The sequence below is a fragment of the Lichenostomus cassidix genome, chromosome 3 (genome assembly GCF_008360975.1).
Source record: "Lichenostomus cassidix isolate B80296 chromosome 3, HeHo_3.0, whole genome shotgun sequence".
Classification (NCBI taxonomy): domain Eukaryota; kingdom Metazoa; phylum Chordata; class Aves; order Passeriformes; family Meliphagidae; genus Lichenostomus; species Lichenostomus cassidix.
In genome coordinates this window covers 61,473,259-61,499,425 of record NC_139483.1, presented here as the reverse complement: position 1 = coordinate 61,499,425, position 26,167 = coordinate 61,473,259, and the positions used below count along the sequence as shown (strand labels likewise).

The following is a 26,167-nucleotide window of genomic DNA, read 5'->3' as shown; positions in this document are numbered from 1 at the left end:
AAAGTGTCACATTAAGACATGAGCACCTTTCTCCACTGCCTGAAAGAAATAGGCTCCAAGGATGAGTAGGAGGTTTAGGACACTAGATGGTAACAGGAACACTTCATTGAAAACCAGCTACAGTCTTCAAGCTCTGGGAAACATCTGTCATCAGTGTTTATTAAATTGCTTGAGATGTCTTGGAAAAATTAACTCTGACTTGGTTTATTAATATTTTAGATTTTTTATTGCATGATAAGGAATACAAGACAAACTTTAATTACCTTACTTTTCTCAATCTAGGAAATGTCATTCTATGTGTGTCAAAAATGTCATGTTTGAATATTGTGTATAAATTCATTTCTTATAATATCAAATTATGTGAGTTTTCTTTCTTCCCTGATCTTCTGAGTTCAATTTGTCTGCAATGAACTTAATAGCTTTTGTCCAAATATATCTTTCTAGAGCAAAAGATAAAATACTTTTAAAAGTTATTATTATTAATTATTATTATTACTCTTATTACTGCTGTTGGTTTTATTATTATTATTATTGTTATTGTTGTTGTTGTTTTTGTTGTTGTACTACAGGCATTTCATACTGGTGAATATTCCAATTGGATGTAGAGAGAAATAATGCCATCACAGAGTGCAATATGTGGAAACACCATTCCTATGAGTGTTCATTTCCTCATATCCATATATCAGTTACTTGAACAGCAGGAATCCTACAGCCCAACAACACCAACATTTTTTTACAGCATCTCTCATTCTCTAGTGATAGTAAAAAATAATTCAGATAAAGTAAGTGTCTTCGCAGAGTAATTTGTTATGAAAAGTAAATTCCAGTCAAATGGTTAATGAATGTTCGAACAAGACATGGATCAGCAGAATGAGGCACGACTGCCAAATATGCTTTTAGAGGACTGAAAACATAATGGAGTCCAAGCATTTTGTCCAGGCTTCCAGTTTTGATGTGTAAGTTGTTACAAGTTAAAGGTGAGTCTTTTCCCAGCTATCACTCATTACTCTCCAGACATTAGGCTGTGACTATTCTGAGGAATACTCAGAATACTATCTGCTTAGTACATGTGCTTGAAAAACCACAAGCAAACTCTTTTTCATTAAGAAAAAACAGCTGAGGGTCAAGAGGTAAGACTGTAACTGTACTAAACAATGCAAATGCTCATTATCTGGAATGAATTCATTGAAATACTGATGCCCCTTTTAGGCATTCTTTCCTAAGGAACACACAGTGACATAAGGATTTCATGTACATTGGCAAAGAAATGGTGCCTGGGAGCATTACTGGGCTCTGGAATTCAGATACACCTACCCTGCAACTTTTTTTTTTAATAGCCTCTGGCAACTTTGACCTGTGCCAAGCACCAGTGTCTCAAAAAATTCATTGCCTCAGTTCAGGAATTGGCAGGGGCCAGGGACCACTCCCATTAGATAGCTGAGATACAGCCAGCCCATTTTGACCTTGAGGAAATGTACTGGATGTGGATCTGTCTATGAGAGAAAAAATCACCTTCAGAGAGAGAACAGTTGAGTTGAGCTTGATTTAATAATCTAGATGAGGCCACAAGTGCAAAAAGTGCACTTGTGCACTTCCCATTATGTCGAATGGGAAAAATATAGTTTAAACAGGGTCTTAATGACCTGTTTGGATCTGAATTTTTGATAGGGGAAGATGGAATTAATGGATAAAAAAACAAGGCTCTTATGAATGCATATTTTAGTAGCCAACTTATATTTCAGTTTTTTAATTGCACTCAGGGTGTGTCTCTTTATTAAATTAATTGCCCAACATAAAGTGAAACTCTGGGTTTGCATAAGGCTGATGATATTACTTAAGAAAAACCTATGCTACAGTATATGCAGTGATTACCAATAGCAATGCAATATTTTAAATTTTAGTGTTATGTTACATTGACTATCCACCAGTTACTTTTATGACGTATAAGAAAAGAAGAAAAGGAGAGATTACATAGGAGTGGATTTGTAATTAGGGATTACAAAAGGAGAGATAATGCCAAATATATGTTCCACTACATCTGTGTATTTAAAATCCATTAAAAATATCACAAATAATTTTGGAACTTGACATAGAGTCTAACTTATGAGTAAAGCACATAATTGTGAGATACTCCTCAACACACAGACAGGGAAACCAGGCCTAAACAAATAACGTAACAGCCTTGGGAATTCATCTATTTATTCACCTGAAAGCAAGGACCAGGAGGTTAAAAGTGGGGGTGTAGGAAGGAAGGATGCAGACTGATATTCTAAATGATCTTTGGAATGGAGTAGGGGGAAGGATTAAATTTCTCTTCTCAAGGCACCAAACAAAAGGTAGCAGCAACTTGATAGCCTTCTATTTTAATACATAGAGATTTCACTTCATCCTTTGGTTTTGATGATGGATTAGTATATATATTTTTATTTATATGCAGTAAGAATACAATATATGCTATATATATGTGTATGCATGAACATGTAAATACATATTGATATTTATTTAGAAAGAATCACAGAAAAGTTAGGGTTGGGAGAGACCTTGAAGATCATCTATTTCCAAATTCCTGTGATGGTTTAGTGATGTATCTGAACAGAAAATACTTTATTTGGTAATTAAACAGGTGTGAGAATCATTGTTGCAGACTCCTGGAGGTTGTGTGAACATCAGTTGCTGTGTTTTCACTCAGCCATCAAATCCAATTAAAGTCACAGCTGGGAATTTGTTTGATATATTTTTTCTTTTCCTGTGGGTTTGTATCTCACACAATGAACATGTGCATAACAAGTGTACAGATGAGGTAGGCAAGAGAGGCATGGGTAGAGCTATAGGTGTTTTGGGGTTTTTTTCTGTTTCAACTTAAAGTGGATGCTTAAAATGGGTCCACAAATGCATGGAATGTGTTTTAGCTGCATGACAGAGCTTGCAGTTCAACCTATTTACAAAAATATAACTGTTGAGAACTCCCTTACAGAGATTTTTACCTCAAAAACGCTCTTCAACTCTATCCACATTTGTGAAAGCTGTTCTAAATTTTGTGTTCAGAAGACTGAAATCATTAAGGAGTTAAGAGTTAAGCATTAACAGTTTTTTCTTTATACATTAAGACGTCACACAGCCTTTCCTGGCATTGAAATAAAATTGAATTGAAAAAATTGCAAATTGAATTTGCTGCCTCCACTTCCTCCCATTATTTATCATGGGCAGTTACCAGGTAAAAATAAACTCACATGTTATGTTTAGGAATATTGAAATATGGATCTCAAAGAACTAAGTACCAGGACAGTAAAAATTATGGGTTATTGTGTGGTAATGATGGGTTATTACAGTTATTGCTGCATAGTGGAGTACAAAAGGACTGTAAAGGCAGATTATAAAAGGAAAAAGACATATTCAGTCTTTCTCTCTCTCCCCAAATAACCTTTAATAAATTGGCATCATCTACAGTGACCCCTAGCATAATTAACATGAATATCAGGGGTTGGTATAGATACATTTTTTTTTCACAGTATGAAGCATCCAATTAAAACAGGAAAGAAAACACTGCAACTATATACTTGCAGCTAACAAACAGAACAGAGGGGACTTATAAGCTGTTATGATGAAAAGCAGTAGACACTGGCTATGCCATGTGAGCACTGCTCAGTAACTTATGTTCTTTGTGTTTGGTTGATCTGTAAATATTGTTTCAACCATGCCTAGTCCAACTACATCTAAGAAACATTCAGTGCTCGAGTCAGAAAAGCTAAGAGTGATCGCTGCAAGAATGCTAATACTTTATGTTGTCTTCCAGAGAGTGCCTATGCCAGTTTTTGCAATACAAAACCAGCCTAACATGGGTAAAATCAAATTACAGATGGTATAATCTCCCACAATTACAGATATTTGTGCATAATGAATATGTTTAATATAGAAATCACTGGAAGCGAAACTAAATCCAAATATCTCTGTCCCTAAGCCACAAAATGGTATCATATCTTCGTGTCTTTTTGCTGGAATGAGAAAAACAATAAGTTAATGATTATGTTGCCTGTCTTGTCTATACTTGACAGTCACCTAAGACAGTGAATCCATAGCCCTTTTTCAGAAATTAGAATTTCAATAATGCAGCTTGAAGTTAGAGGGAAAAGAATTGAGTGATTTTATTAGGTCAAATATCAGGAGTAGGGCCCAAAGGTGCAGAGGTGTTGGCTCCTAGCTCCTGTTTACTCCCTCCCACTGAAATCACTGGGAGATAAACGCCATGGCTGTAATTATGGGAAATACTGGAACAAAAAACTGCAATACTGGAGATAATGGTTGCTTTAAACCAATAATGCTTTGGTAAGTTCTGATTCTTCCTTCCCTTTGGTTTTCCCAAGGAAGATCCTATATCCCTTAAAGAGGTTACTTTTAGGACAAAAAATCCTGGGATTTACTGTCATGAGTTCTAACCTGTGTGCTCAAGGCATCCTCCACGATTTTTGGGGAAATAACTTAACTTACCATGTCTTTCCATTGAACCTATCAATGGATCTAACAGAAATTAAAAAAAAAAATTAATAATTGAATGCTGTGAGCATACAGCAACTAAAATTCCAGATCTTAAATTCTATGACAGTGGAAGCTGTAAAGGCTGAGCTTTTGTTCTGATGCTAAAATAGTTTAGGTTCTTTTTGTTTGAATCATTTGGGTAGGGAATATCTTCCACATTTATTCTAGAAAATATTTCCCTCTCCATTCCTTCTTTTCTCCTCTCTTTCACTCCCAAAATACTATAGCAATAGGTATTCATATTTTTCCAAGTGGCACCACTGTTTCCTTGCTTGAATCAACAGCTGCTCCTGATAACATCATTTGAAATCTTAAAGAAAACTTGTCATTTCAAGCCTTCATTTGAACAAAATTCTTGCTTGCACATTTCCAGTGTACTTCTTGAATATGTGTAGGCTCTCTCACTACTAGACATTTAAAAGTTAACTTTCAGACAGTTATATGTAGAAAAGTCACCCAAGGGATCCATTTATAGTCAATGGAGAGAGATTGGTACTTTCAAAGGGTGATTCATCTTTTCTATCTTAGGCATCTTTCTTAGGATGAAATTGCCCTCTGGAGGCCTCCATTTCATACCATTGGCTATAAAGACAGCTAAAGGTTAAAGTTTGGCAATTAACTTATGGGTATCTAAGTGAGGTGCAATGAATTGCAAACATTTTATTTTGCAGTTCTCCATAAAAAATGATGCTACATGCCACCAAAATATTCCAGGATTAAAAGAGCTATGCATGATTTTTCACACTGTAAATGCTGACTGGTAACACAGTGCTCCCCAAACCCCAACAATTATACTAATGAACCTCACATAGAGAAAGGATTTTGTTTTGAAGCTTAACTAAAAAAAAAAACAAAACAAAAAAAACCAGCAAAAAACCAACAACAAAAAACCCCCCACAAACCAAAAAAAGAAAAAAGCATTGTTTAGGTGCAATATGTGTGGGCATAGAAGACCTTTACAAATCTGTTATTTACCTTGTCAGCTAATACTGAGTGTTAGGACAAAGGAAACAATATGATAACTATGTCCTAACTGAGTGTTAGGACAAAGGACAAAGTGAAACAATAGGAAGGAAAGTGAATTTTCAGGGGGAAGAATAGAGGTTCCTGATGAAGAAAAAATAAATTAGTCTTGACTCATTCTAGGTATATAAATTACATGTCTTTTTACCGAAACAAATACGTGCAGAAAGAAAGCTGACATCAAAAAAAAGATATACCTTAAGAGACAATGGTGAAATGAATGGATCTGCCACAGCTTACAGTCACAGTGGCTGCAGATGAGATGTATAAAGAGGTGGCCATAAAACAAGGCAGGGAGAGCATGTGTTGCTTAGGCCACAGCTGCACACTCTTCTGTCTACTGCATTTCATGTTCTCAGAGCAGAAGAGGTGAGGAATTATTGCTAAGCTGAAATGCTTTGTGATGGAATATATCCTGTCAAAGTGCTTGTAGATCCTTTCTACGCTCCTTTTTTCTATGTGGTATGGTGAACCGATACCCTTACTGTTGTTAAAACTGAGCCACATCATTTTACAGCAGAGACAGCATAGAATCTATATTGGGATGAGAAGAGTAACTTCTAGTTCCACAACAGAGCTATAGATTTTTCCTTGCTAATGAAAAATTTAGGAGAAAACTTGAAGCTCTTCAGTATGCATTTTTTCCTTCTTCATTATTTTTCATTGTATTCAGCATCAGGAGGTGTTTAAAGGCACATGGTATTTTCTTCAGCTATTTTCCTTGAGAGAGATTCATTGTATGGTGATTAACTTCCCTAAGAATTTTCAGAAGTGTATTCTAAAGGAAACAGATTCATTAGTTCACTTATAATTTTAGAGTTATATAACCTGGGTTTATACAACTAACGGAAGGAGAAGATTGTGGGTTATAATGCCTCATCAAAGAAAAATGTTCACTTGCAACCCATGTAGGAATCCTGCTGTACTGAAATGGTTGGTATTTAAGATGCTGTTGGCTGTCTTATTTGGCTTAAGCAATTCTATGATGAGCTTCATAGTTTTCCAGTCATTGTGTAAGAAGGTTAAGCAACTGGCTAGAATTTTCAGAGATTATTATTTTGATAGTATTTAAAATATAAATTCTGTGGTGCTCAATGTTGCAAAACTAAAGTACAGGCCAAGTTTGCTCTCTAAAATTAGAAAATGACGGAGCATAGAGGTACAAAGATGTGGACCTATTTAGAAAATCCTAAAGACTTTTTTAATATACATAAATACTTTTTTAATGTACACAAACAGATGTTTCAGATTATGCAATAAATAAGTCAAACCTTTTAGTGAATCTCCCTTTTAGGTGCTTTAAGAACACTCAGAACATTTGAAAGGGAAGGACTGAAGGAGACAATTTTTAAACAACTAACAAAAATTATCTTTCTATTGGCTGAAAATGGCTGAAATATTTTGCCAAAAATAATCAGCTTTACTGGAAGAATAATCATGGCAAGTTTTGAACTTAGGCAGAGATGTATGTAGCTGATTACAGTGGTTGTCTTTTCTACCAGACATTGCTTATAATGCAGTCTCAGATCTATTGACAATTGTATCCCATCCCTTTAAATAACTAATCCTATGTGTGTTCTGAATAGAAATACTGTCAGCAAAATCTGAAACACACATGATCATTCTCTGGGTTCTTTTCCATACACTGATTTTTAAAACCTGATAAATCTAGGCTTGAAAAGGAGGGTCTTTCTTTTGGGAGTTGTGTTTTTCTCCATGCTTGAAGCCATCCAAGCTCTAAGAAAGAAACATATGTTCTTATAGGCTGACATTTGGAACTTACGTTTTTTAGATTTCTGAGTTGTTACCTTGCCAACTATGCCTCACAAATATGGATAAAACTACTTTTGGCTTAAATAGTTTTCTGCAAATATTTTTCATACTAAATTTTTTCCTGACAATGATATTGAGTAGAGAAGGAATGTTGTGTAGATCTATAACCACAGAATCACTGAATGGGTAAGGTTAGAAGGGACCACATTGGGCTATCTTTACCAACCTGTCTGCTCAATAACAGTTATCCTAGAGCACATGGCACAAGATTGCATCCAAATGGTTCTTAAATATCTCCAGTGAGGGAGACTCCACACCCTCTCTGGGCAACCTGTTCCAGTGCACAGTCACTGCACAGTAAAGTTCTTCATCATATTCTGGTGGAACTAGCTGTGCATCAGTTTCTGCCCATTGCTTCTTGCCCGATTGCTTGACATCACCAAGAAGAGTCTGGCTCCATCCTCTTGGCAACCTCCCTTCAGATACTTATGGACAACGAGGTCCCCTCTCAATCATCTCTTCTTGGGGCTAAACACCAGCTCTCTCAGCCTTTTCTCAAAGGAGAGATGCTCCAGTCCCTTAATCATCTTTGTTGCCCTCTGCTGGACCTGTTCCAGGAGTTCCATGCCTCTACAGCACTCCAGATGTGGCCTCACCAGGGCTGAGCAGAGGGGCAAGATGACCTCCCTACCAACATTCCCATACCCTGGTCTTCTGGGTTGGAGGTTCCTGGGGACTAGTCTTGTCACTGAAGACAGATGAATGCAAAAAATGCATTCAGTAACGCTGCTTTCTCTGTATACTCTGTTACCAGGGTGCACCCCTCCATTTAGTAATGGCCCCACATTTTTTTCAGCTTTATTTTTGTTATTGATATAGCTGAAAAAGCTCTTGTTGTCATTGACATCCTTGGCCAAATTTAATTTCAGGTTAGCCTTGACTCACTCCAACTTACTATGACAACCTCTCTATATTCATTCAAAGTGGCCTGACCCTGGTTCCCTCTCCTGAGTGTTTCCTGGTTTCACTTGAGTAATGACAGGAGTTCCTTGCTCATCCATGCAAGTCTCTTGCCCTCTTTGATTTCTTGCTCATTTGGGATGGATCATTCTTGAGCCTGGGGGAAGTGATCCTTGAATATCAACCAACTCTCCAGGACCCCTCTTCCCACAGGACCTGTTCCCATGGGATTCATCAAAGAAGATCCCTGAAGAGGCTAAAGTTAGTTCTCCTGAAGTCCATGGTTACAATCTTACTCACTGCCCTGCTTCCTCCTTGCCCAATCCCATGGTCACTGCAGCTAGGGCAGCCCCCAGCCTTCATCTCTAACAAGGCCTTCCCTGTTTGTCACTATAAGGTAAACCACCACACCATTCCTTGTGGGATCCACCACTACCTGTGACAAGAAGTGGTCATCAATGCTTTACAGGGGCCTCCTGGACTGTTTGTGCCTCATTGTGTTACTTCTCCAGCAGATATCAGGGTAGATACATTCCCCCAAAAGAACCTGTGCCTGTGACTTTGAGGCTGCTTCAAGCTGCCTGTAGAACACTTCCATTTTTTAACCTACCTGATGTAACATCAGTATCTGCTGTCATAATTCTAACTGGAAATCAGTTATGACAATGAGTCATTAAATGTAATGACTATTTTACAGAGTCACTTGTTAAACTTATTTTTACCTTTGGAGGAGGAAAAAATGGTTTACTATTAGCTGTTTAGGGCATTTTTTTGCCATTTAACTTTTGCCTTTATTTTCTAAATAGCTTACTTTTCAAAACTAAGGTAGTTGAGACTTTTGATGATCCTGCATTGAAACAACCCTTCATTTTGAAACTTGTTTACTGAACTATGTAAAATGTTTATAATACTAAATAGTAGCAATATAACATAATGCAAGTGCGAGAATAATTTTGTTACTCTAATCTCTCTGCCTTCGCAGCTTAAATTGGTTTGTTTCCATTAAAATCAAAGATTTAGACTCATTTACTTCAGCAAAGGTTTTGGCTTTCTCTTGTATCACATAATTTTGACCCTCAGAGTGCCTTGCAGTGAACTATCAGAGAAAGAAATCCATTCTCTTGTGCAGAAGCAGAATATCACACGTTCTCTTTGTAGCTGTTTCCAAGAGAGGGAGTCATTTGAAATTTTTTTGGCCAAGTTACAATAAAGTGCCATAAGAGTGTTGACAGATGCAGCTTCATGTGCCAGCATCTGGTTCTGACTCAGTGGGATGATATAAACAGGGAATAATGGATAGTTGTTTTGCCTCTGTGGGATGGTGTCAGGATTGTATGCAGATAACATTCTCATTGAGAGATCAATGTCATTTCAGAGTTTGACAAATAAATAGAGTTTTTGGGGTAAGAGGGTGCTCATAGACAAGAATCTTTTTAAAATGAGATTAGTGGATATCTTTTCATAGATTCTCTTAGCTGAATAAAAGCAATATTGAACTCCAAATGACAAATAATGTTTATTGTAAGAATTACACATTAATAAATTAGAAATTTTTCAATAACAAAAACTTAATTTTCAGTTTCTCAAACATGTGTTTAAAAATACTCTTCATTAATTCTTTCCTTTCAGACTCTTTGAAAAGTATTCAAAACTCTCCCAGGATATTACTAGAGAAATAAATACTTCTGTTGTTCAGTCATCTCCATTTATGTCATCAACAGAAACAAATGTGTTAGCAAATGTTTTGTCATGTGAACAGCCTTTTGGTAAACTGATGGACAATTAACTGTCAACTCTGAAGACGAATCCAGAGTAGTCTTTTCAAATTTTGAGGTACAATATTTCCCTCCGTAGGCAGTAAAAAAATTTTAAAAAGTTTAAAAAGTAAAACTGGAAAAGTCTCATAGCCTCCCATACTCTTTATTTAGCATTTCACTAAAACAAATATCTGGCTTGCTTGTTTTCTACCACTGGGGACAGGGCTATTGAGTAGCTAGCATCAGAAAGAATCTCTCCAGGGGAAAAAAAAATATTCTATAGCATTTTCTCTCAAATCTGAAAGCCTATAACTCAGTCCACAATTTTTCATGCTCAATTTCTCCAAACAACAAGCTAATAATATGCTACTTTCTTATTTATTATGTCAGACTTTTTTTCTTTTTCTAATTGCGTTGCATCAAATACACCCCCAGAGAAACTACATCAAAGTTGTCTCCATGTAAATGTAATGTAACAAGTGGAAAAATTACTCCCTGTCACTGGGATATCCACAACACATCCTAGTCTTTAATCAAGTAGGAGTGACACTTAAAAATAGTTCAAGAGCCTAAAGCATTTTGATATCTGAACAGCAGAGGGCAAGTATTTAGTTCCAGTGCTACAGCCCACCCACGGCAAATTCAGGCAATTTTACTTTCAATATTAGGCTTTATTGCTCTAGGGTTTTTTTTTGCAGTAATATAGCCCATGGTCTTTCAATACTGATGTACCAGTATCTCCATATTTTTTTAATATTAAATGGCAAGTATCCTACTGACAGTCTTTAAATTCTCTTGCTGTACTGTGTAATAACAGTAATCACTTCTCTTTGACAGAGTACTTCATGAGAATGGAGAAGAGGCAAGCCTAGGAAGAAAATTTTAGGCTTCCAGGACCAAACTGTCTGTAATATTCCCCATGGACACTCACCACAATTTGTCTTAATTTCTTGACTCTTTATGTTTCGCTGGGGGAGGGGAAGGAAGTTATTATTCCCCCCCCCCCCCCTTTGATGAGCATATGTCCAAAAGGTAAGGCTTCAATGATTTTTTAAGGAGAAGGTGGGATGACTGTTTTACCCTATAGGATGTCCTTTTGTGATATACACATGCCAGAACTCCTGCTGAATTTCTCCTAGGCAAATTTTTTTTTCAGAAGTATAAGATTAGCAAAATTGTCTACATCACATTGGCTTTGGGACCCTGGCATGGAAATACACAACGAATATATCAGGGTACATTGATGAAAGGAAATTATATGGCCACATTCCTTTGCAGTCTAGCTGTGATTGGAAACAGCTATGTAATGTAATCATGTGCTTCAGTGCCAAGATTTAAAAAAGTCTAAATTGTGAATAATATCACATCTGTGCTCCCACTGTCTTTGTTGCCAATTAGGCAACTGTAAAGAGCATCCAGTAGTGAGTCAGGTTTACTGTGAAATGCAAGTGGTTTAACCAAAACCAGAACAGAGTAAAACTATGCATGCAAAATAGACTTCTCAGTGATTGAAAAGAAAACAAAATCAGATCACAAGTAGACAACATGTCTGGGAGAAAAAAAAGGTGCATGTTATGACTAAATATCCAAGACATGCTTATCACTCTTAATTCAGCATGCACAGATCCATGCCAAGGTGCCATGCAGAAAGACAGACATGCAAGAATTTTTGGTAGTTGCAAAACAAAAAAGGCATTTCATCAGAATAGCTTCTTTTTCTGCCAGAGTAGTGGCTGGCAAACATTGCAGGGAAAGGAGAGGAAGAGTGGGAAAACATGTGTATGGCACAGAGGGAATAAAACAGGGTAGATCCAGTTAACTTAGAGAATCATGTGCTCCATGCTAAAAGAGTGACCACTTAGTGCCCCTGAAATCTGTCCTTATGAGTGAGGATTTCAAACTCACTAAGGCCAAAAAAAAAGTTATGAAAACAAATTTTATAATTTCTATTAAGATAGAACCTACTTTCTCCTACCAATAAAAAAAAAAATCTATGAATAAAACATTAGAGATACTACTCAGAACAAAATACAGGAATATCAAACAAATTATCAAATATATGGAATAGACTATATTTGTGAAATTGTATAAGTCAGTGGCCTTGTGTATCAAAAATGCTACCTTGGACTTCTGAAATGTCAGTAGAAAAATAAAGGCACCAGTCAGAACTAATGTTCTTAATAAATAAGCTTTCTACCTTAGGTTTTAATCTTTATAAGGAAAACTTGGAAAATTAACCCTGAAACAAATTTATATTAATTCTTCATTTACAGGCAAACAAAAGGAGTACAAAGTAATTTGGACAGTGCAATTCGTTAATGCTGAGACAGTACTGCCTTGGCTGAGAAACTGTAGTCCAGGGACAAATAAGATCAGAAAATCTATGCTTTGGAGGAAAGGAGTTTCAGCAGTCCCTCTGAGAAATAGTCACTTATCACAAGCATGCTAGACAGAAGGTAAAAAATATTTTTAAGGTCCATTTCTCAACGGATAAAATCAGCAAGCAATTTTTTATACTGTATGGAATAGGCCTCAAGTGGGCTACTTATATATATCTCAGTAGGACACAACTGGTCACTGTTGCAGTCGTGATATTCATGGGAAGAATTCCTGTATTAGGCAAAAATGAGTTTATGGCTAAAACCCCACTGTTATCTATTGTAAAGGGCTGAGAACCTCAAATACTTCTTTTTCACGAAAAGCAAAATAGAAGTCTAAGAACATATTTGATATTTATGCAATTATTGGGACTTACAGGACAATGTGCATGGAACTAATCAGTACCAAGGACAAATGCTAACCAGTGAAACAAGAAAACCAGCTAGTGCTGCATGAAGCAGCTTAGCAAAAATTCTCCCTTATATGGCTTCCTTGAATTCCCTGTGTACATTTCATTCATTTTTTATAGCTAAGACTGCAGTGTCATGATGAAACTTTGAGCAAGTAAAGAACATTTCAGCTACATTTGTTAAAATCAACACAAGAGCATTAACTGACCTCCAACTGATTGATGTGACTGAAAAAATGCATTAATTGATATATTTTGAAAAGTGTACTTATTAATGAAACCTAAGGATCTGGGCTTTATTTTTAATGTTAATTATTTGAGCACTATAAAATATCATATTAGGTGATCTACTTTTCTATTAATTCTTACTTAAAATTTATATGAAAATAAAACAATCTAGTCTTGGAAGTAATGTATACTTTTTATAATAGAAACACTGTGAAAATGCTTTGAAATATATTTTAGCTGTTTAACCTGTGGTTCATTACCACAGGTGTGTCATAGCACACTGGTGTGACACAAGACAAATGCTGGGAGGCCAGAGTCTTGTCTTTTATCTTCTGAAATTCAAGTCACTACATGCTTCCCTCTCTATCTCACTGCCCCTCTTCATGGTTTCCCCAGTTTCCTTGTAGCTGGAAAGATTATAACTGGAAAAACCCAAGCCTTCCCTTCCTACAGCATTTCTTCTCTGTCTCAGGAGAGTGTCAAACGGGCCAGGGAACCTTTGGAGAAAAAAGACGTTTTTCACTGCTGCTTGTAAGTGTCTGAAGTACTGTTAAAAAAGATCATGAAGATCTCCATGAAAGTATATCTCGTGTGATTTGTTGATGGTACAGCTCTGTAAAGCCAGAAACTAGGTCATTCACTTTGGTACAGAGAATTATTTTTAAAATTAAAACATGACTATAGGTCCCTGGAAGGTTTGGCTAATCCTTCTCCCACTCTAAGCCTAAACCAGTCCCTATGTTTATAACTGGCTGTCTTTAGAAGTGCTAGAGGGGATGCAGTATTTTCTTTTCTTTTAAGGGAATTCCCTACTCTCCTTGTTGCTCTTAGAGAAAAGGCCACACAAACCTTCTCTCTACAGAATCCCAAGCTTGTTCATTTTCCCTCCACAAAAATCTGTGTCCTCCCTGTCCCCTTTGTGAGAGTCTCTGTTTCTCAGCTACATCCTTAAGACTTTTCAGCTCTGTCTGAATCTGAGCATGTCAAGAGAGGATCTAAGCCACAAGGTAGAGATAAGAAAAAACAGCTAACTCAGAGGTGTTTCAATGGAGAGCTTGTTGAGCAAAACACTGACTAAACAAAGCTTGTAAGGCTTAGCGTGTCCTTAAATAGTCTCTCCTTGACTCTTTTAATGAATATTATTGCTTTTCATTCCTAGGATTATGTCGTTTCTACAGTATGTCTAGATTTCAGCGGGAGCAATTTTTATTAAATAAGGTCAGGGTAGACTGACTCAATATTATGAGATGATGCTCAGTCATAATCAGTAGCTCTATTTTCTTTTTTTGGTGAAGAATTAAGTGTCTGTGTTCGAACAGATTAGCATGGAGATGTGGGAAGAGAGAAGACAAAGTACAGAAGTGATGGATCAGATAAAGTATTTTATATACTAAGAACAACAATGCAAGTTCTATTTTTGAAGCATTTTGGAGTTAAGCCTTTCTATTTGTGGGGAAAAAAAACATAATAAAACAAATAATAAGCTATTAACAATAAGCTCCTTCCTCTTCCATCTCAGCCAAAAGAAGCATGGAAAATTTTAGCAATTTCTACAGCCTTCCATTGACTCTACTTTTAACATAACCTTGATTTTAATTCATGCAGTGTAGATAGAAAAGTAAAAGCTTTAATAAAACAGCCATTAGCTCTTATGCTTTATTAAAACTATGCACACTCTTTGTTGCTCTTGCGAGACCTTTCAGTAATAAAAATCACACTTTTAATACATAAAGTAGCAAAAACTCTCAGGAAAACAGAAGAATATTAGAACAGAGTTCAATGATATAGGAAAGTACCTGGATAAAAATCCCCTTGCGCAAACATGTCAATCACATAGCGACAGAATGCATATTGATCTAACAGAGCAAAAAGGAAAAGAAGAGCAATGAAGAAAGTAAATTTAAAATGTCATTTGTTTTTAACAGTGAAGATAGTTTGGCCGTATAAAAACAACTCAGTTGTCTTTTTGTAAGTAGCCTTACTTATTATATGTTTGTGTTTTTTTCCTGACCTTCAAGTGATTCACATGTTCAGAAAGTGACAATTTGTTGTCCATATCTAATTCAAAACCTCTAGCCAAAAACTTCAGAGCTTCCAGTGTCCCAAAGCAACCAACCCATCTTCTGGGCTGGGTTTGCTTGGCATATATCCTCACCCATGCACAAGTACTGCAGTGCAAACTGCTGCCTGGCCACAGGTCTCATAGACTTTCCCTTATCCATGAAGATTAATTTCACAGAGTGGTGATAGAAAATTTTTAAAAAAGGCCTTGTTTCACAATATTTTGTTAATATTGTTTTAACCATATAATAAATACCTACATTTAGTTAATGGGAATATAAAGAGAACTCTGTGTACTTACACTCCTATAGCAATGAGATTTTCCACAGAATTCTACAGTTTCACTATGGAATTATTTTCAAAACACTAATCTTTACAAATATGTATGTATATATTAAATATTTCTGTATATATATTTATATTTTAAAACTACACTATTAAGAAATTAAGGCTTCTGAATCTAAATAAAACTCTGATTCCAGAAGCGTTCATTGTCTATTGATTTCTCCTGTACATAAGCAGAGCTGGAGAGCTTAATAAAAATTTCTAACATTAAGAATGGTGAGAAAAAGTTATCAGTTGAAACTGAGTACAAATTAAATCCAATATTGCTTGATCCTTCAGTTGGTCAGAAAAAATAGCATGTTGTCCCAGTGGACTCTAAGGGGCATTAGCTTTGAATGCTAATGTTGATGTCTAAATTCCAGCTCTGGTTAGCTAACTTAGCTCTAAATTGTCCTTGAACTCTTCTAGCAGAGTTCCTACACGGTAAAAGTTACATCTCTTCCTCTCTCCTACTCCTGTTGCACCTCTGTCCTAACTCACTTACAAAGCCACTTGCTTTCTCTGTTGCCAACTCAAAAAAACCCATTATGCTGGCTTTGGAATAAATAAAGTTTTTGAAATAGCATTGTTGTTAAATTTAAGTGCAAAATGTCATGTAACACTCATTTTATCATTTACTTTTGTACACAGTTCACTGATACATCAGTATCAGTTGATGCTGAGGCATTTGTGTGACTGCTGCTCCATTATGTTGACTGCTACTGCAGTCCTTGGATGGAGAACTGCAGCTTTCAAGTCATTATTTCCTATGAAGATATAGAAATTGGGAAAAGGTTTACCAGCTCAACGAATATCCAAGCACTTTTTCTAGTTGATAGAAGCCTATGCAGCCATTTTGTGTTAGTGAGATGGCAAGGGTAACGCTTCTCAATATTGTAGAGCCTGGAGCAAAACTTTTGAGCATGGTACACAGGGCTATGGCTGTAAGCATTTCCTATAAAACTTCTAATGAATATTCATAATAATTTTTACTTTCATATGTAGGAATTCAAATTTATCATTCTGGCTGACTCCAGCTTTGCATTCTATCCTTAAGGCTACAATATATGCCCTAAGTCTATATGATAATTAAAAAAAAAAAAAAAAAGCAATGTATGTGTGAGAAAACAAGTTTGCAGAGATGTGTATTATTAAGCCAGAATAGTTTTTGCTCTGACTTTGATCCATTTGCAATAGGGCCTCAGTGAGAATTAATAAGTAAAATGCAGCAATGCCAATTCTTTAGCCCAAAAAGCAAATGGCAGGGCACAGATCTTGCCCATAAACCTGTTTTCCCTACCTCTCTTTTGCCAAAACACCATGCCTGCATCCTTGCTACTCTTGGGGAGATCCCCCAGACCTTTTGGAGTATTACAAAAAAGACTGCTAGGTGATATGGGACAATACACTATATGGACAATCACAGGACAGAGCACAGGCCTGTGCTGGTTCTATTTGAGTTATGATATAGACATAGCCTGAGACCCTTGATATTAAAACTATCTATTCTTTAAACATAGTAATATAGACCAGGAATAAAACAGAATGTGTTGTTCATTTTGTCTTTCTTTTTTTGTTATTGTTGTGGGGTTTTTTGTGAGTTTATTTTACTTTGTTTTGTGCAAATGTAATTTGAATAAACTTTTCAAAAAAACTTAATCTTGATTATACCTGAGAAAAAAGATTTTGTATTAATTTTCTCCTCATAGTATTTCTTTAGCAGCTCAACCCAAAAAAATGGAATTTATAAAACAAATTGAAAACAGAATGTGAAACTCTGAATAATAAAAATATCATTTCTATATAACATAGCAAGGTGCGCTATAACATCCCATTTCAGTTCATAGGAATGCTACCAATCAGTTAAGATTGAAATTCAAGAAATTTTAAATTAATATGATTTTTCAAGTGTCTCTTCATGGCTAAAAATCCATTGTAATTCAAACTCCCTTATTAAAAGGAGAATTTCACATTTTAGTTTTCACCTGTAACTCTTTAATTGTGGCACAAATATTAATATAAACACTAATAAATCATGTCAAATTTTGGGATTCAATTCTTAATGATAAAAATACTCATACTTGTTTCTGTCATTTGGCTTCATGTGATTTACCCAGGCAGATGACATATCTTTTCTAATTTTAATTTCAGTACTAAATGACGCAACAACAGGGAAATCGCAACAACTCTTCTGTGATGACTGCTATATTTTTCACATTGCTTCAGATAAACTGGCGGAACTACTCCCTTGAGCAAGTAAAAGTTAAGATTGCAGGATCAGGAAATCTTGGTGAAACTGCATTGACTTAAAAATTATGTTCACCTTGGGTCATAGTGGGACTGAAACATAAAAATGAATTTTTTTGAGAGCATCCAGCTGGGCAGCAGTGGCTTATGGTGGAAAAAGGAAGCACCACAGTAGGAAATGCAGCTTTCCTTGGATGTGTGTAGCCCTATCTCCAGTGATAAAGGCAGCTGAAGAAGCTCCTTCCTTCCTCCACTCCAGCTGTTTATTCTCATTTTCACCTGCTGGAATTCCATGCACAGTCACTGGGGTCACACTCTAAAGCAGACTTACAAAGTGATCTGTTAATATTTGATGTCAAGATGCATCATTTTGCTAATATTTATCAGCTAAAGGTGGTGGTGGGAATCCCACAAAAATCAAACCAACAAAAAGCCCCCACCACTATTATATTGGTCTCAGTAATCTTTGATCCCTACTTAAAATATTTTGTTGTCAGGGAATAAGTTGCATCATCTGCTCACCATTTATTTTTGAGAGCTTTATCCTGAACAGTATGGAGTGGACCCCACTGTGCACTGAAACTCTGCCAGAGCAAACAAAAAAATGAAAGAGATTTTCACCTCCAAGCAAACTGAACAATTTGCTGCACTTTCTCCTTGGTCACAGCAATCAGTTGAGAGATGCTGCTTTGATTTCATGCCTCAAGGTCCCAAAATTTCAAGTAAAACACAAAATTAACTACAATCCAAATAAATGTTAAAAAATGCTAGATCAGCACACTATGCACATCAGAAAGTGGGCTACATCTGAAACTCTCTGTTTTCTAGAAAAGCATAATTTAGGCAACTCCTAAGGGGTCCAGAGCCGTGGTTATGAAAGTCTGAGAGAATCTGCTCAGGCAGATTTAGATATCCAGGCAGGGACGGCTTCTTTGATGTTCAGGCACAATGATTTATCTGTGGTTAACAGCTGAAAGGATCAGATAGGTGCACTATGCAACACTGAACTGCCTCTTTCAATGTCAGAAAAATCCTGTGGCTGAAGTGTGGCAGCTCATACAGAAAGCCTGGTCCTGCTGCCTTCATTCACACAAAATTGTGCTTAGTGCCATGGAAGTGCCACAGGGAAATCAGGGAACCAGCCTGTGCAACCTGAGAGTAGACAAACCCAGGCTTACTCTGACAAAGGGGAGCGTATAGCTAACACCTTGTTAACTGTATGGTGTTGATGCATGCTGATTCTTTGTTTTATCACTTAATTTCTTCCTTTCACCAGAGTAATAACATTTATTTATTTTTAGGAGAAAAATTCACATTAAATTACCTCAGACAGGTATGTCACTATGTCATACAATACCTGACAACCCAACAGTGTCTCATACAATATGATGTTTGATAAATTATTACAATCCATTTTCTCTGTCATTACTTTCCTTATGGTTATAGAGGATATATGCAGCTGTAGAAACAAACCAAAATTCCCAATAGGTCATTGGACAGTTTGTATTTTCAAAAATAACTCTGCTAACAATCTACTACATTAGATGCTACTGTGTCCATGAAGTTTCAGACCTATCTGAAGAGAAATTGGTCCTTGGTAAAGAGGGAGTTAAATTAAAATGAATCTTTAGCCATGACAAACTTCTAGAACCTTCTGATTATACACATTAAACTTATTTTATTTTCTATAATCTCATCCTAGCAGTGTGAAGTTCATGTGGAATTTATTGGTACTTCACTTTCTTTTTTCATGGGTGGACTTTGGTCCCCTTGACACCTTTAACTCCATTCTCTTTCTTTCTTCCCTACTACCATTTTAGGATCTTCATCTGTTTCCTCCTCATTTTCTTTACCTTTCTTGTCCGACTTGGTTACAGTCTGAAGAGCTTTCTCCTCCTTAACTTTCGTTTTGGCTTTTATTAGCCCAGTTTCTGTTGTTTTAGTCTCTGCCTGCTTGACCTTCTCTGCCATCTTTGCTTCTCCTTTTCCATCTTTCACTTCCTTTTTAACTCTTGCTTCTACTTTTGTGCTCTTTACTTTCTTCTCCTCTGCAGGTAATAAAGAAAAAGCTTTCAGTGTCATTCTTTCCCCCCCAACATAATACTCAGTGCCATTTATTTTATATTGTGCAATTACTAATGAGCATTTCTTCATTATTAACAGCTTAGTAAGATCTAATAAAAACTATAATCCCCTCAAACCTGGCAGAACTAAACAGAAATTTGAGATCCAAACAGGTTTTATTCTTCAGTCCTATACCACATACTTGACTGATACTAAATATAGTAGAATTGCCAAATAATATTAAGTGTTTCTAATGAAAATATGATAGTCTTTTATGGTATAAACCAGGGAGACAAATGATGGTCATTAAGCAAACAAATACGGGAGGTACTTCCAGGTAAAATCTGATTAAGTTTACACTTCCGAGATCAGAGTGTAACTTTGTTGTAAACCGGAAAAATAGTGTGTCACTATCTTTAAGGGCTGCTTTCATGCACTGATTCTAGGTCTCAGTCCAAGAAGTTTTGAGTTCTTCAGTCTGACTCTATACCAGCTCTCTCTTCATCAGAGTGAGGAGGCTTCCAAGGAGAATTACCAAATTCTTAATAGTAAATATCAGTAGTTGAAGCTACACAGAGCTTGGTGAGACCTGAAGCATTCTTTCTGCTTGTATGTGTCAGCAACTTTTTCTCACCTCAGCCATGGATGCTCACAGTATATGTATTTCTAGTTCGTTCCAGTGGAAAATCCAATAGTAGTATAAACTACCACTGTGTGTTTTAAATGAATCTGTTTAGTGTGATGTTCATACTTCTCTTTTCTTCATAGATCTAAATTTTTCCATCCTTGAGGCAAAACTTGTATGCTATCAAATTTATGTTTTCTGTAAGGTTCTAGCCTTCTATTTCTCTTAAGTCACTGAGCTCACTAAACTGATTTTATTAATATGTAAACTGAAATATCTTACTATTGCAAACCAGAATTCACCTATTTGTACAAGAGCATTACTACTCCCAAACAAAGCCATGGCATGACCAGGTATTGCTGGCTAGTGGGGAATTAATTTCCTTAACTAGTTTAAGTGAAAATGTTTGTCAGTTCTCTTGCAGATAGGCTTACTTCTTTTTCAGTGAAGTGGTAGTTCATACTTTTATTGCCATCTTTGAAATTTCAACAGATTTTGAAAGGGATCAAGCATAGAATTAACCCCTGGATGTTCCACAGACATTTTAATTCTAATTATATATTAATTTCATTTTAGTTACATGTAGCTGATTTTTCATGCATATTTAAAATCTGTTTGAATAAAATAAAGTTTATGCATTTCAATGTCAATTCAGTTTAAGAAATGTAGTATAGATAAATAAATACCTTTGGGAGGAGGTTTCTTTTCAGCTTTTTCATGTCTTTCAGGTACATCTTTTTGACTTACTGGAAATGAGAACAATTGTATATTAGGGAAAAAACTCTCAAAGAACAAGAAAACATTGCCAAAACACAACATCATCACTCGAAATTTCACATTTCTTAAAATCCCTGTTTTTCAGTTTTCGAAATTCTTGTTCTCAGATTCATATAGTGGGGTAAAAAAATATAGTGGGGTTCAAAATATTGGTTGAGACTCCCTTTCCAGAAGACAAGTGAGTCACATAGATTGGAATCTTTCTAGGGAATGTTTTTACTGCATATTCCAGACGACACAAACTTGCTCACATCGAGTTCTGATCAGACACGGACTTGGCCTTGTGCTCCAACCAACAGGAAGCCATGTGGCTGTATTTGTCTCACAGAAAGGTGTTTTCCTTAGCTTGGGCTCACTGTCTACAAACACAGCTGTGAGTCTGTTGCTCACTTCAGAGCCCAGATCGAGTGAGTTCATGTCTGCACAAGATATACTGTGTAAGCACACACATGACTATGTTCCAGAAAGGCTGTTAAAATTTTGTGCAGACCTCCGTCTTTGCCTTCTTGGTCACCATCCAGACAGATTGCCAGAACAAACCAGCCTTGTGAGTTAATTGCACTTCTTTCAACTGATAACTACATAATAGCAACAGCCTCTCTTACTGAATTCCATCCTAGAATTCCAGGCTGTGTGAGCCATGATTGATATTTAGACTTGGTTTCACTTTTTTTAAAAAAATAGTTATTTTTAGATGATGTGTTGAAAAAACATTCATATCACTGACGCTTTCTGGAGCCTTTAACAGAGTCTGAAGAATTACCTTGAGTCTGTGTAATGAGCATAGACAAAACCTGCAGGAAGTAGCCACACAGTTTTCAGTATGCCTATGCCCTGAAGCTGGACACGAACACTTATTTCCTAGGGATTGCAAGTGGTTGAAATATCTCCTCAGCACTGCTGGTAGCTAACCCAGTTCAGAGCAGACTCCTGAGAAAATGGAGGTGGGCCTGGCAATGGAAAGCTCAGCAGCACACTGCTGGCAGAAATGCACCTTTGGACATGCTGAGGACAAGTGTCCTGGTGCCCTGAGCCCACCCACAGGGACTCAAGAGAGGGCAGCATGGCTGTGTCACACTGCAGCTGCAAATCTCTGAAGCTACAGCGTCCAAATTCTTCATAAAATTTTCCAGCCAGTGACTGGAGTCATAGCTGCTATTAAACACATTAAGGCTCTCAGTGATTATTTGGTTAGCTAGCAGAAGATAAATGGGTAAACAGGCTAGCTGCTCATTAGGACTATCTCAGTGATTTTTGGAAGTTATTTGCTTTTCAAATCAACGCAGACACTGTGGGCATTTATTTTCTTTGGTTTACTTCAGCATGATTTCATTTTATGAAAATATCCCACACTTTCAAGCTATACACTGAAAGGAGAAGAAATGAAAAAAATATCCCTTTAAAAGAAAGGCTGGACAATGGCTACCTTTCAAAGTTTTTAAGGCATTAAGTCTTCATTCTGCTTGCTTTGTCTTTCTTTTCTTTCTTTCTTTCTTTCTTTCTTTCTTTCTTTCTTTCTTTCTTTCTTTCTTTCTTTCTTTCTTTCTTTCTTTCTTTCTTTCCTTCCTTCCTTCCTTCCTTCCTTCCCCCCCCCCCCCCCCCCCCCCCCCCCCCCCCCCCCCCCCCCTTTCTCTTTCCTACATTCTTTCCTATTTTCTGTTCTACATTTCTACTTAGAGTATGGTCAAGTCCAAAAAAGTGTTATTTGTACATTTATATCTATATTGTCTGAACATATTCAAATTAAACCTAATTAATTCATGCATCTCAACATCATGAGATTAATCTCAATGCCATAATAAACTGATGCTAAGACACATTCTATAGTATTTTTCCAACGGTTGAATAAAATAAAAAGAGACAAAGAGTGAAACTGATCATTATAGAAATATCTGCCTCAAAGAAATATCTAACCTCAAAGAAAAACATTCAAATGCTGAGCAATAATAAATATTAGTCTTTAGAAAATGGCCTAATAGGGCAAGGTGACTGGATTTTTAAATCTCCCTGTCCAGATCATAACCAAAGATGGTTAAGATCAGTCAAAAGAATAGTGAAAATCAATCCTCACACACCCATGATATTGCTTCAGAATATATATGATAATTATTAGATATGTAAATCTTAACCAAAGCCACTGCTGCCATGGAGGACATTGCAAATATATACTGAAATTAAAATGTTATTGAAAAAAACAAAGGCAAGAAAATGAAATTCTATTTTTGGATATGATGGAAGACCCAGACTGAGAGACAGTAAACACTTTTACATTAGGTCTGCATCAGGCTGAAAACTAATACACTAGAAAAAACCTTTGCAGGCAAATTATTGAATCCTTTTGTGGAGGAAAAGGCATCAAGGAATGCAAATAAAATAGTCATGGGCTTAGTTCTTTAGCTGTGTAATAATGATATATAATAAACTCTGTGCATCAAAACAAGAGAGTAAAGCAAAAAAAAATATATTGAGTAAGACTTTACTCAGGGGCTGATCAAGACCTGCTCAAGCAAAAGTGAGAACACCCAAATAATATAAAACATTAACTAGAAGAGGTTCATATTTTAAGTACTTATCTCCACACGCTCCCAAAGTATACAAGAACTTAAATTGTACAACTTTAAATGATGATCCAAATTACCTTTAGAAGGTGTTTTCTTTTCTTGTTTTTCTGGCTTTTCAGGTTTCTCTTTGTGAATACCTATAAATAAGACCAATAATCTTAATGGCCATTAAAAGACAAAAACAAATGCTGTATTTAAGTAAGAAAAAGGAGAAAATGGATCAAAAATCACAAGTAGGCACCATGGTTATCCATGCAAAGAATGAGAAAGATTGATTCAGCTGCTGCTGTTTGTTGTTGATGCCAAACCATGGGATTGGAACTTTCAGAAACGCATCTGCCATCCCTGAGGTGTTTGCCATTGGCTGGAGGAGCAGAGGCCTTTCTAGCTCAGCTGTAATCCCATGAAAGAAAGTAGTCAAGAAGAGTGATATTTATTTATATTGTTTACTGGTTATTTTTTAAAAAATATATCTATATACCGCAATTTATTGGTTTATTTAGGTTTATTGTTGTTTTTCAGCTTTCTTGCTTATTACTTTGGTTAATATCTAAAGGATTTTCTGAACTCCACAGAACAACTAACAGTTTTTCCAGCTATGAATGATTAAGCACTATAATTAATTACAAATCTAATTGCAATGACATTATAACTAATGCTCTTTGGGGCTTTTTGTTTGCTTTTAATTTCCACTTCAGAAATTGAAATTAACTACTCCGCAGTTACTAGATTTCTAGCTCAGGTTTCAGAATACACCCAAGTTGTGCAGTAGTCAGTGAGTGGTGGGTAGTCTGGAATATTGTCCTGTGTGGGCTCTGATTTGCTAATTTTTGGTGATTAATGTTTGCACAGTAACTTGTCCACGGATGTGGGGAACTGATATGTGCATGCACTCACATGCCCTGAGGTGGCCTACAGAGACCGTGAGTGTGAAACATGCAGTTCCCTCTTTGACTCCATTTGGCATATGAGATTATCCTAGTAACACAAAAATGTGTGTATGAGCACTGAGTTGGTGTTTAGAAAGAAAGTAAGAACTGGGGAAGATAAACAGCGCTCCTTATCCATTGCAAGTAACTACTGAAAGAATTAGTCCTGCATACTCAGTGGCTATGCAATGGCTCTATGCAGTACTGCATTTAAAATGCTTTTCTTTCCTCATGGCCTGCCTGATTACCTATGTTTACTGGCTGTCAGGTGCTTTTTTCTCAGATGACCATAATCTCTTAGCAACCATACTTATTGCAAGTGTTGGAAATACTCAGTGATTATCATGAGATTATACTAATCTAGAGTAAAAAATGTATTATTTCCCTTTCTCAGAAAAAAACCAAACCCACCGAACAAAACAAACAAACAAAACAGAACCAAAAAAAACCCCAACAAACAAAAAAAACCCCAACAAACAAAAAAACCCCAACAAATAAGCCCCAAAACCCCCAAATAAACCCCAAAAAACCAAATAAAAACAAACAAACCTTCAGAAGGAATACAAAATGCTACTTAGTGTGCAATTCTGCAAACCTTTATTTGGTCTCATAATTTTTATTTGTAACATTTTATCATTTTTTTTTTCCATTTAAGGGGATATGTAAATGGAAATTGAGTAGAGGATCTGTTCTAGGGTACCTCCAAATGTAAAATAAATTCTGACATTAAATAATTACCTGTATGCCTTTCCTTCTTTTCAGGTTTTTCTTGTCTTTCCAGTTTGTCTTTATGAGTCACTAGGAAAGAAAGAAAATGTTATATACACAAAAAAAAAAAAAAAAAAAAAAAAAGTGGATAAAATTAAGAATCCAAAACAATTCCACCAAGATAAGCCATAGGGTACTAAGTGGCAGAGTGTGTTACTCCTGAGCTGTGCTGTGCATATTTCAGGGTGTACATCATACTACACGGGTGTGAGCAGCCAAGTCTGGCTAACAAGTTACTGCCATGGTAACATTCCTCAGCTGTTTGCTGCATAACATCCCCTCTTAAAATTGTCTGCTGATTCCAGAAGAGAGATTTTCAGAAAACTTCAGAGTACCAAGGCACAGCTCACAGTAAATGCTGCTGCCTGCGACAGAAAGAGGACTTCACCTTGGCCACCCCATTCTCTGTCAGACACAAGTTGTAAAAACCCTGGAATCAATCTCGGAACATAAGAGAATCACATGTGCAAATGATACTCCTAACACTTGCCAGCTGGCTTGAAAGGGATAAGCAGTAATGCATATGGATAGCTAGTAACTGATACAGATAGCCAGTAATGGACACTAGCTGAGATCAGTCCCCGGCAATGACGATATCAGAACCATAATTAGATGCCCAGGAGGTGCAAAGCAAAACTAACATTATGACAGTGGAAACTGCATGATGCTATCCACTCATTCACAGAATATTTTCCACTGGCTTTTCTTAGGATTTTACACTATAATTCTCCAGAAAATGAAAAGCAAAC

At 36.4% G+C, this 26,167-nt stretch overlaps 1 protein-coding gene and 1 long non-coding RNA gene across 23 annotated transcripts in view; one reads left to right on the top strand and one right to left on the bottom strand.

The window, feature by feature from the left end:
* The window catches only part of LOC146439842 (uncharacterized), a 48,365-nt gene extending 32,406 nt beyond the window's left edge, over nucleotides 1-15,959 (top strand). For 4 of the 9 annotated variants that reach the window (XR_014850928.1, XR_014850924.1, XR_014850923.1 and 1 more), the window contains 2 exons: nucleotides 570-10,122; nucleotides 10,884-15,959. This is a non-coding gene — a long non-coding RNA (uncharacterized LOC146439842). The remainder of the gene's footprint in view (nucleotides 1-569; nucleotides 10,123-10,883) is intronic. The other 5 variants (XR_014850927.1, XR_014850926.1, XR_014850929.1 and 2 more) reach the window with 4 other exon arrangements.
* TRDN (triadin) overlaps nucleotides 1-26,167 on the bottom strand; it is a 228,633-nt gene that overhangs the window by 129,016 nt on the left and 73,450 nt on the right. For all 14 annotated transcript variants that reach the window (XM_085056055.1, XM_085056050.1, XM_085056056.1 and 11 more), the window contains 5 exons: nucleotides 25,389-25,448; nucleotides 23,799-23,858; nucleotides 21,070-21,129; nucleotides 19,548-19,742; nucleotides 14,859-14,918 (listed from right to left, as the gene is read on the bottom strand). In XM_085056055.1, coding sequence (XP_084912181.1) covers nucleotides 14,859-14,918; nucleotides 19,548-19,742; nucleotides 21,070-21,129; nucleotides 23,799-23,858; nucleotides 25,389-25,448 — 435 coding nt within the window. The remainder of the gene's footprint in view (nucleotides 1-14,858; nucleotides 14,919-19,547; nucleotides 19,743-21,069; nucleotides 21,130-23,798; nucleotides 23,859-25,388; nucleotides 25,449-26,167) is intronic.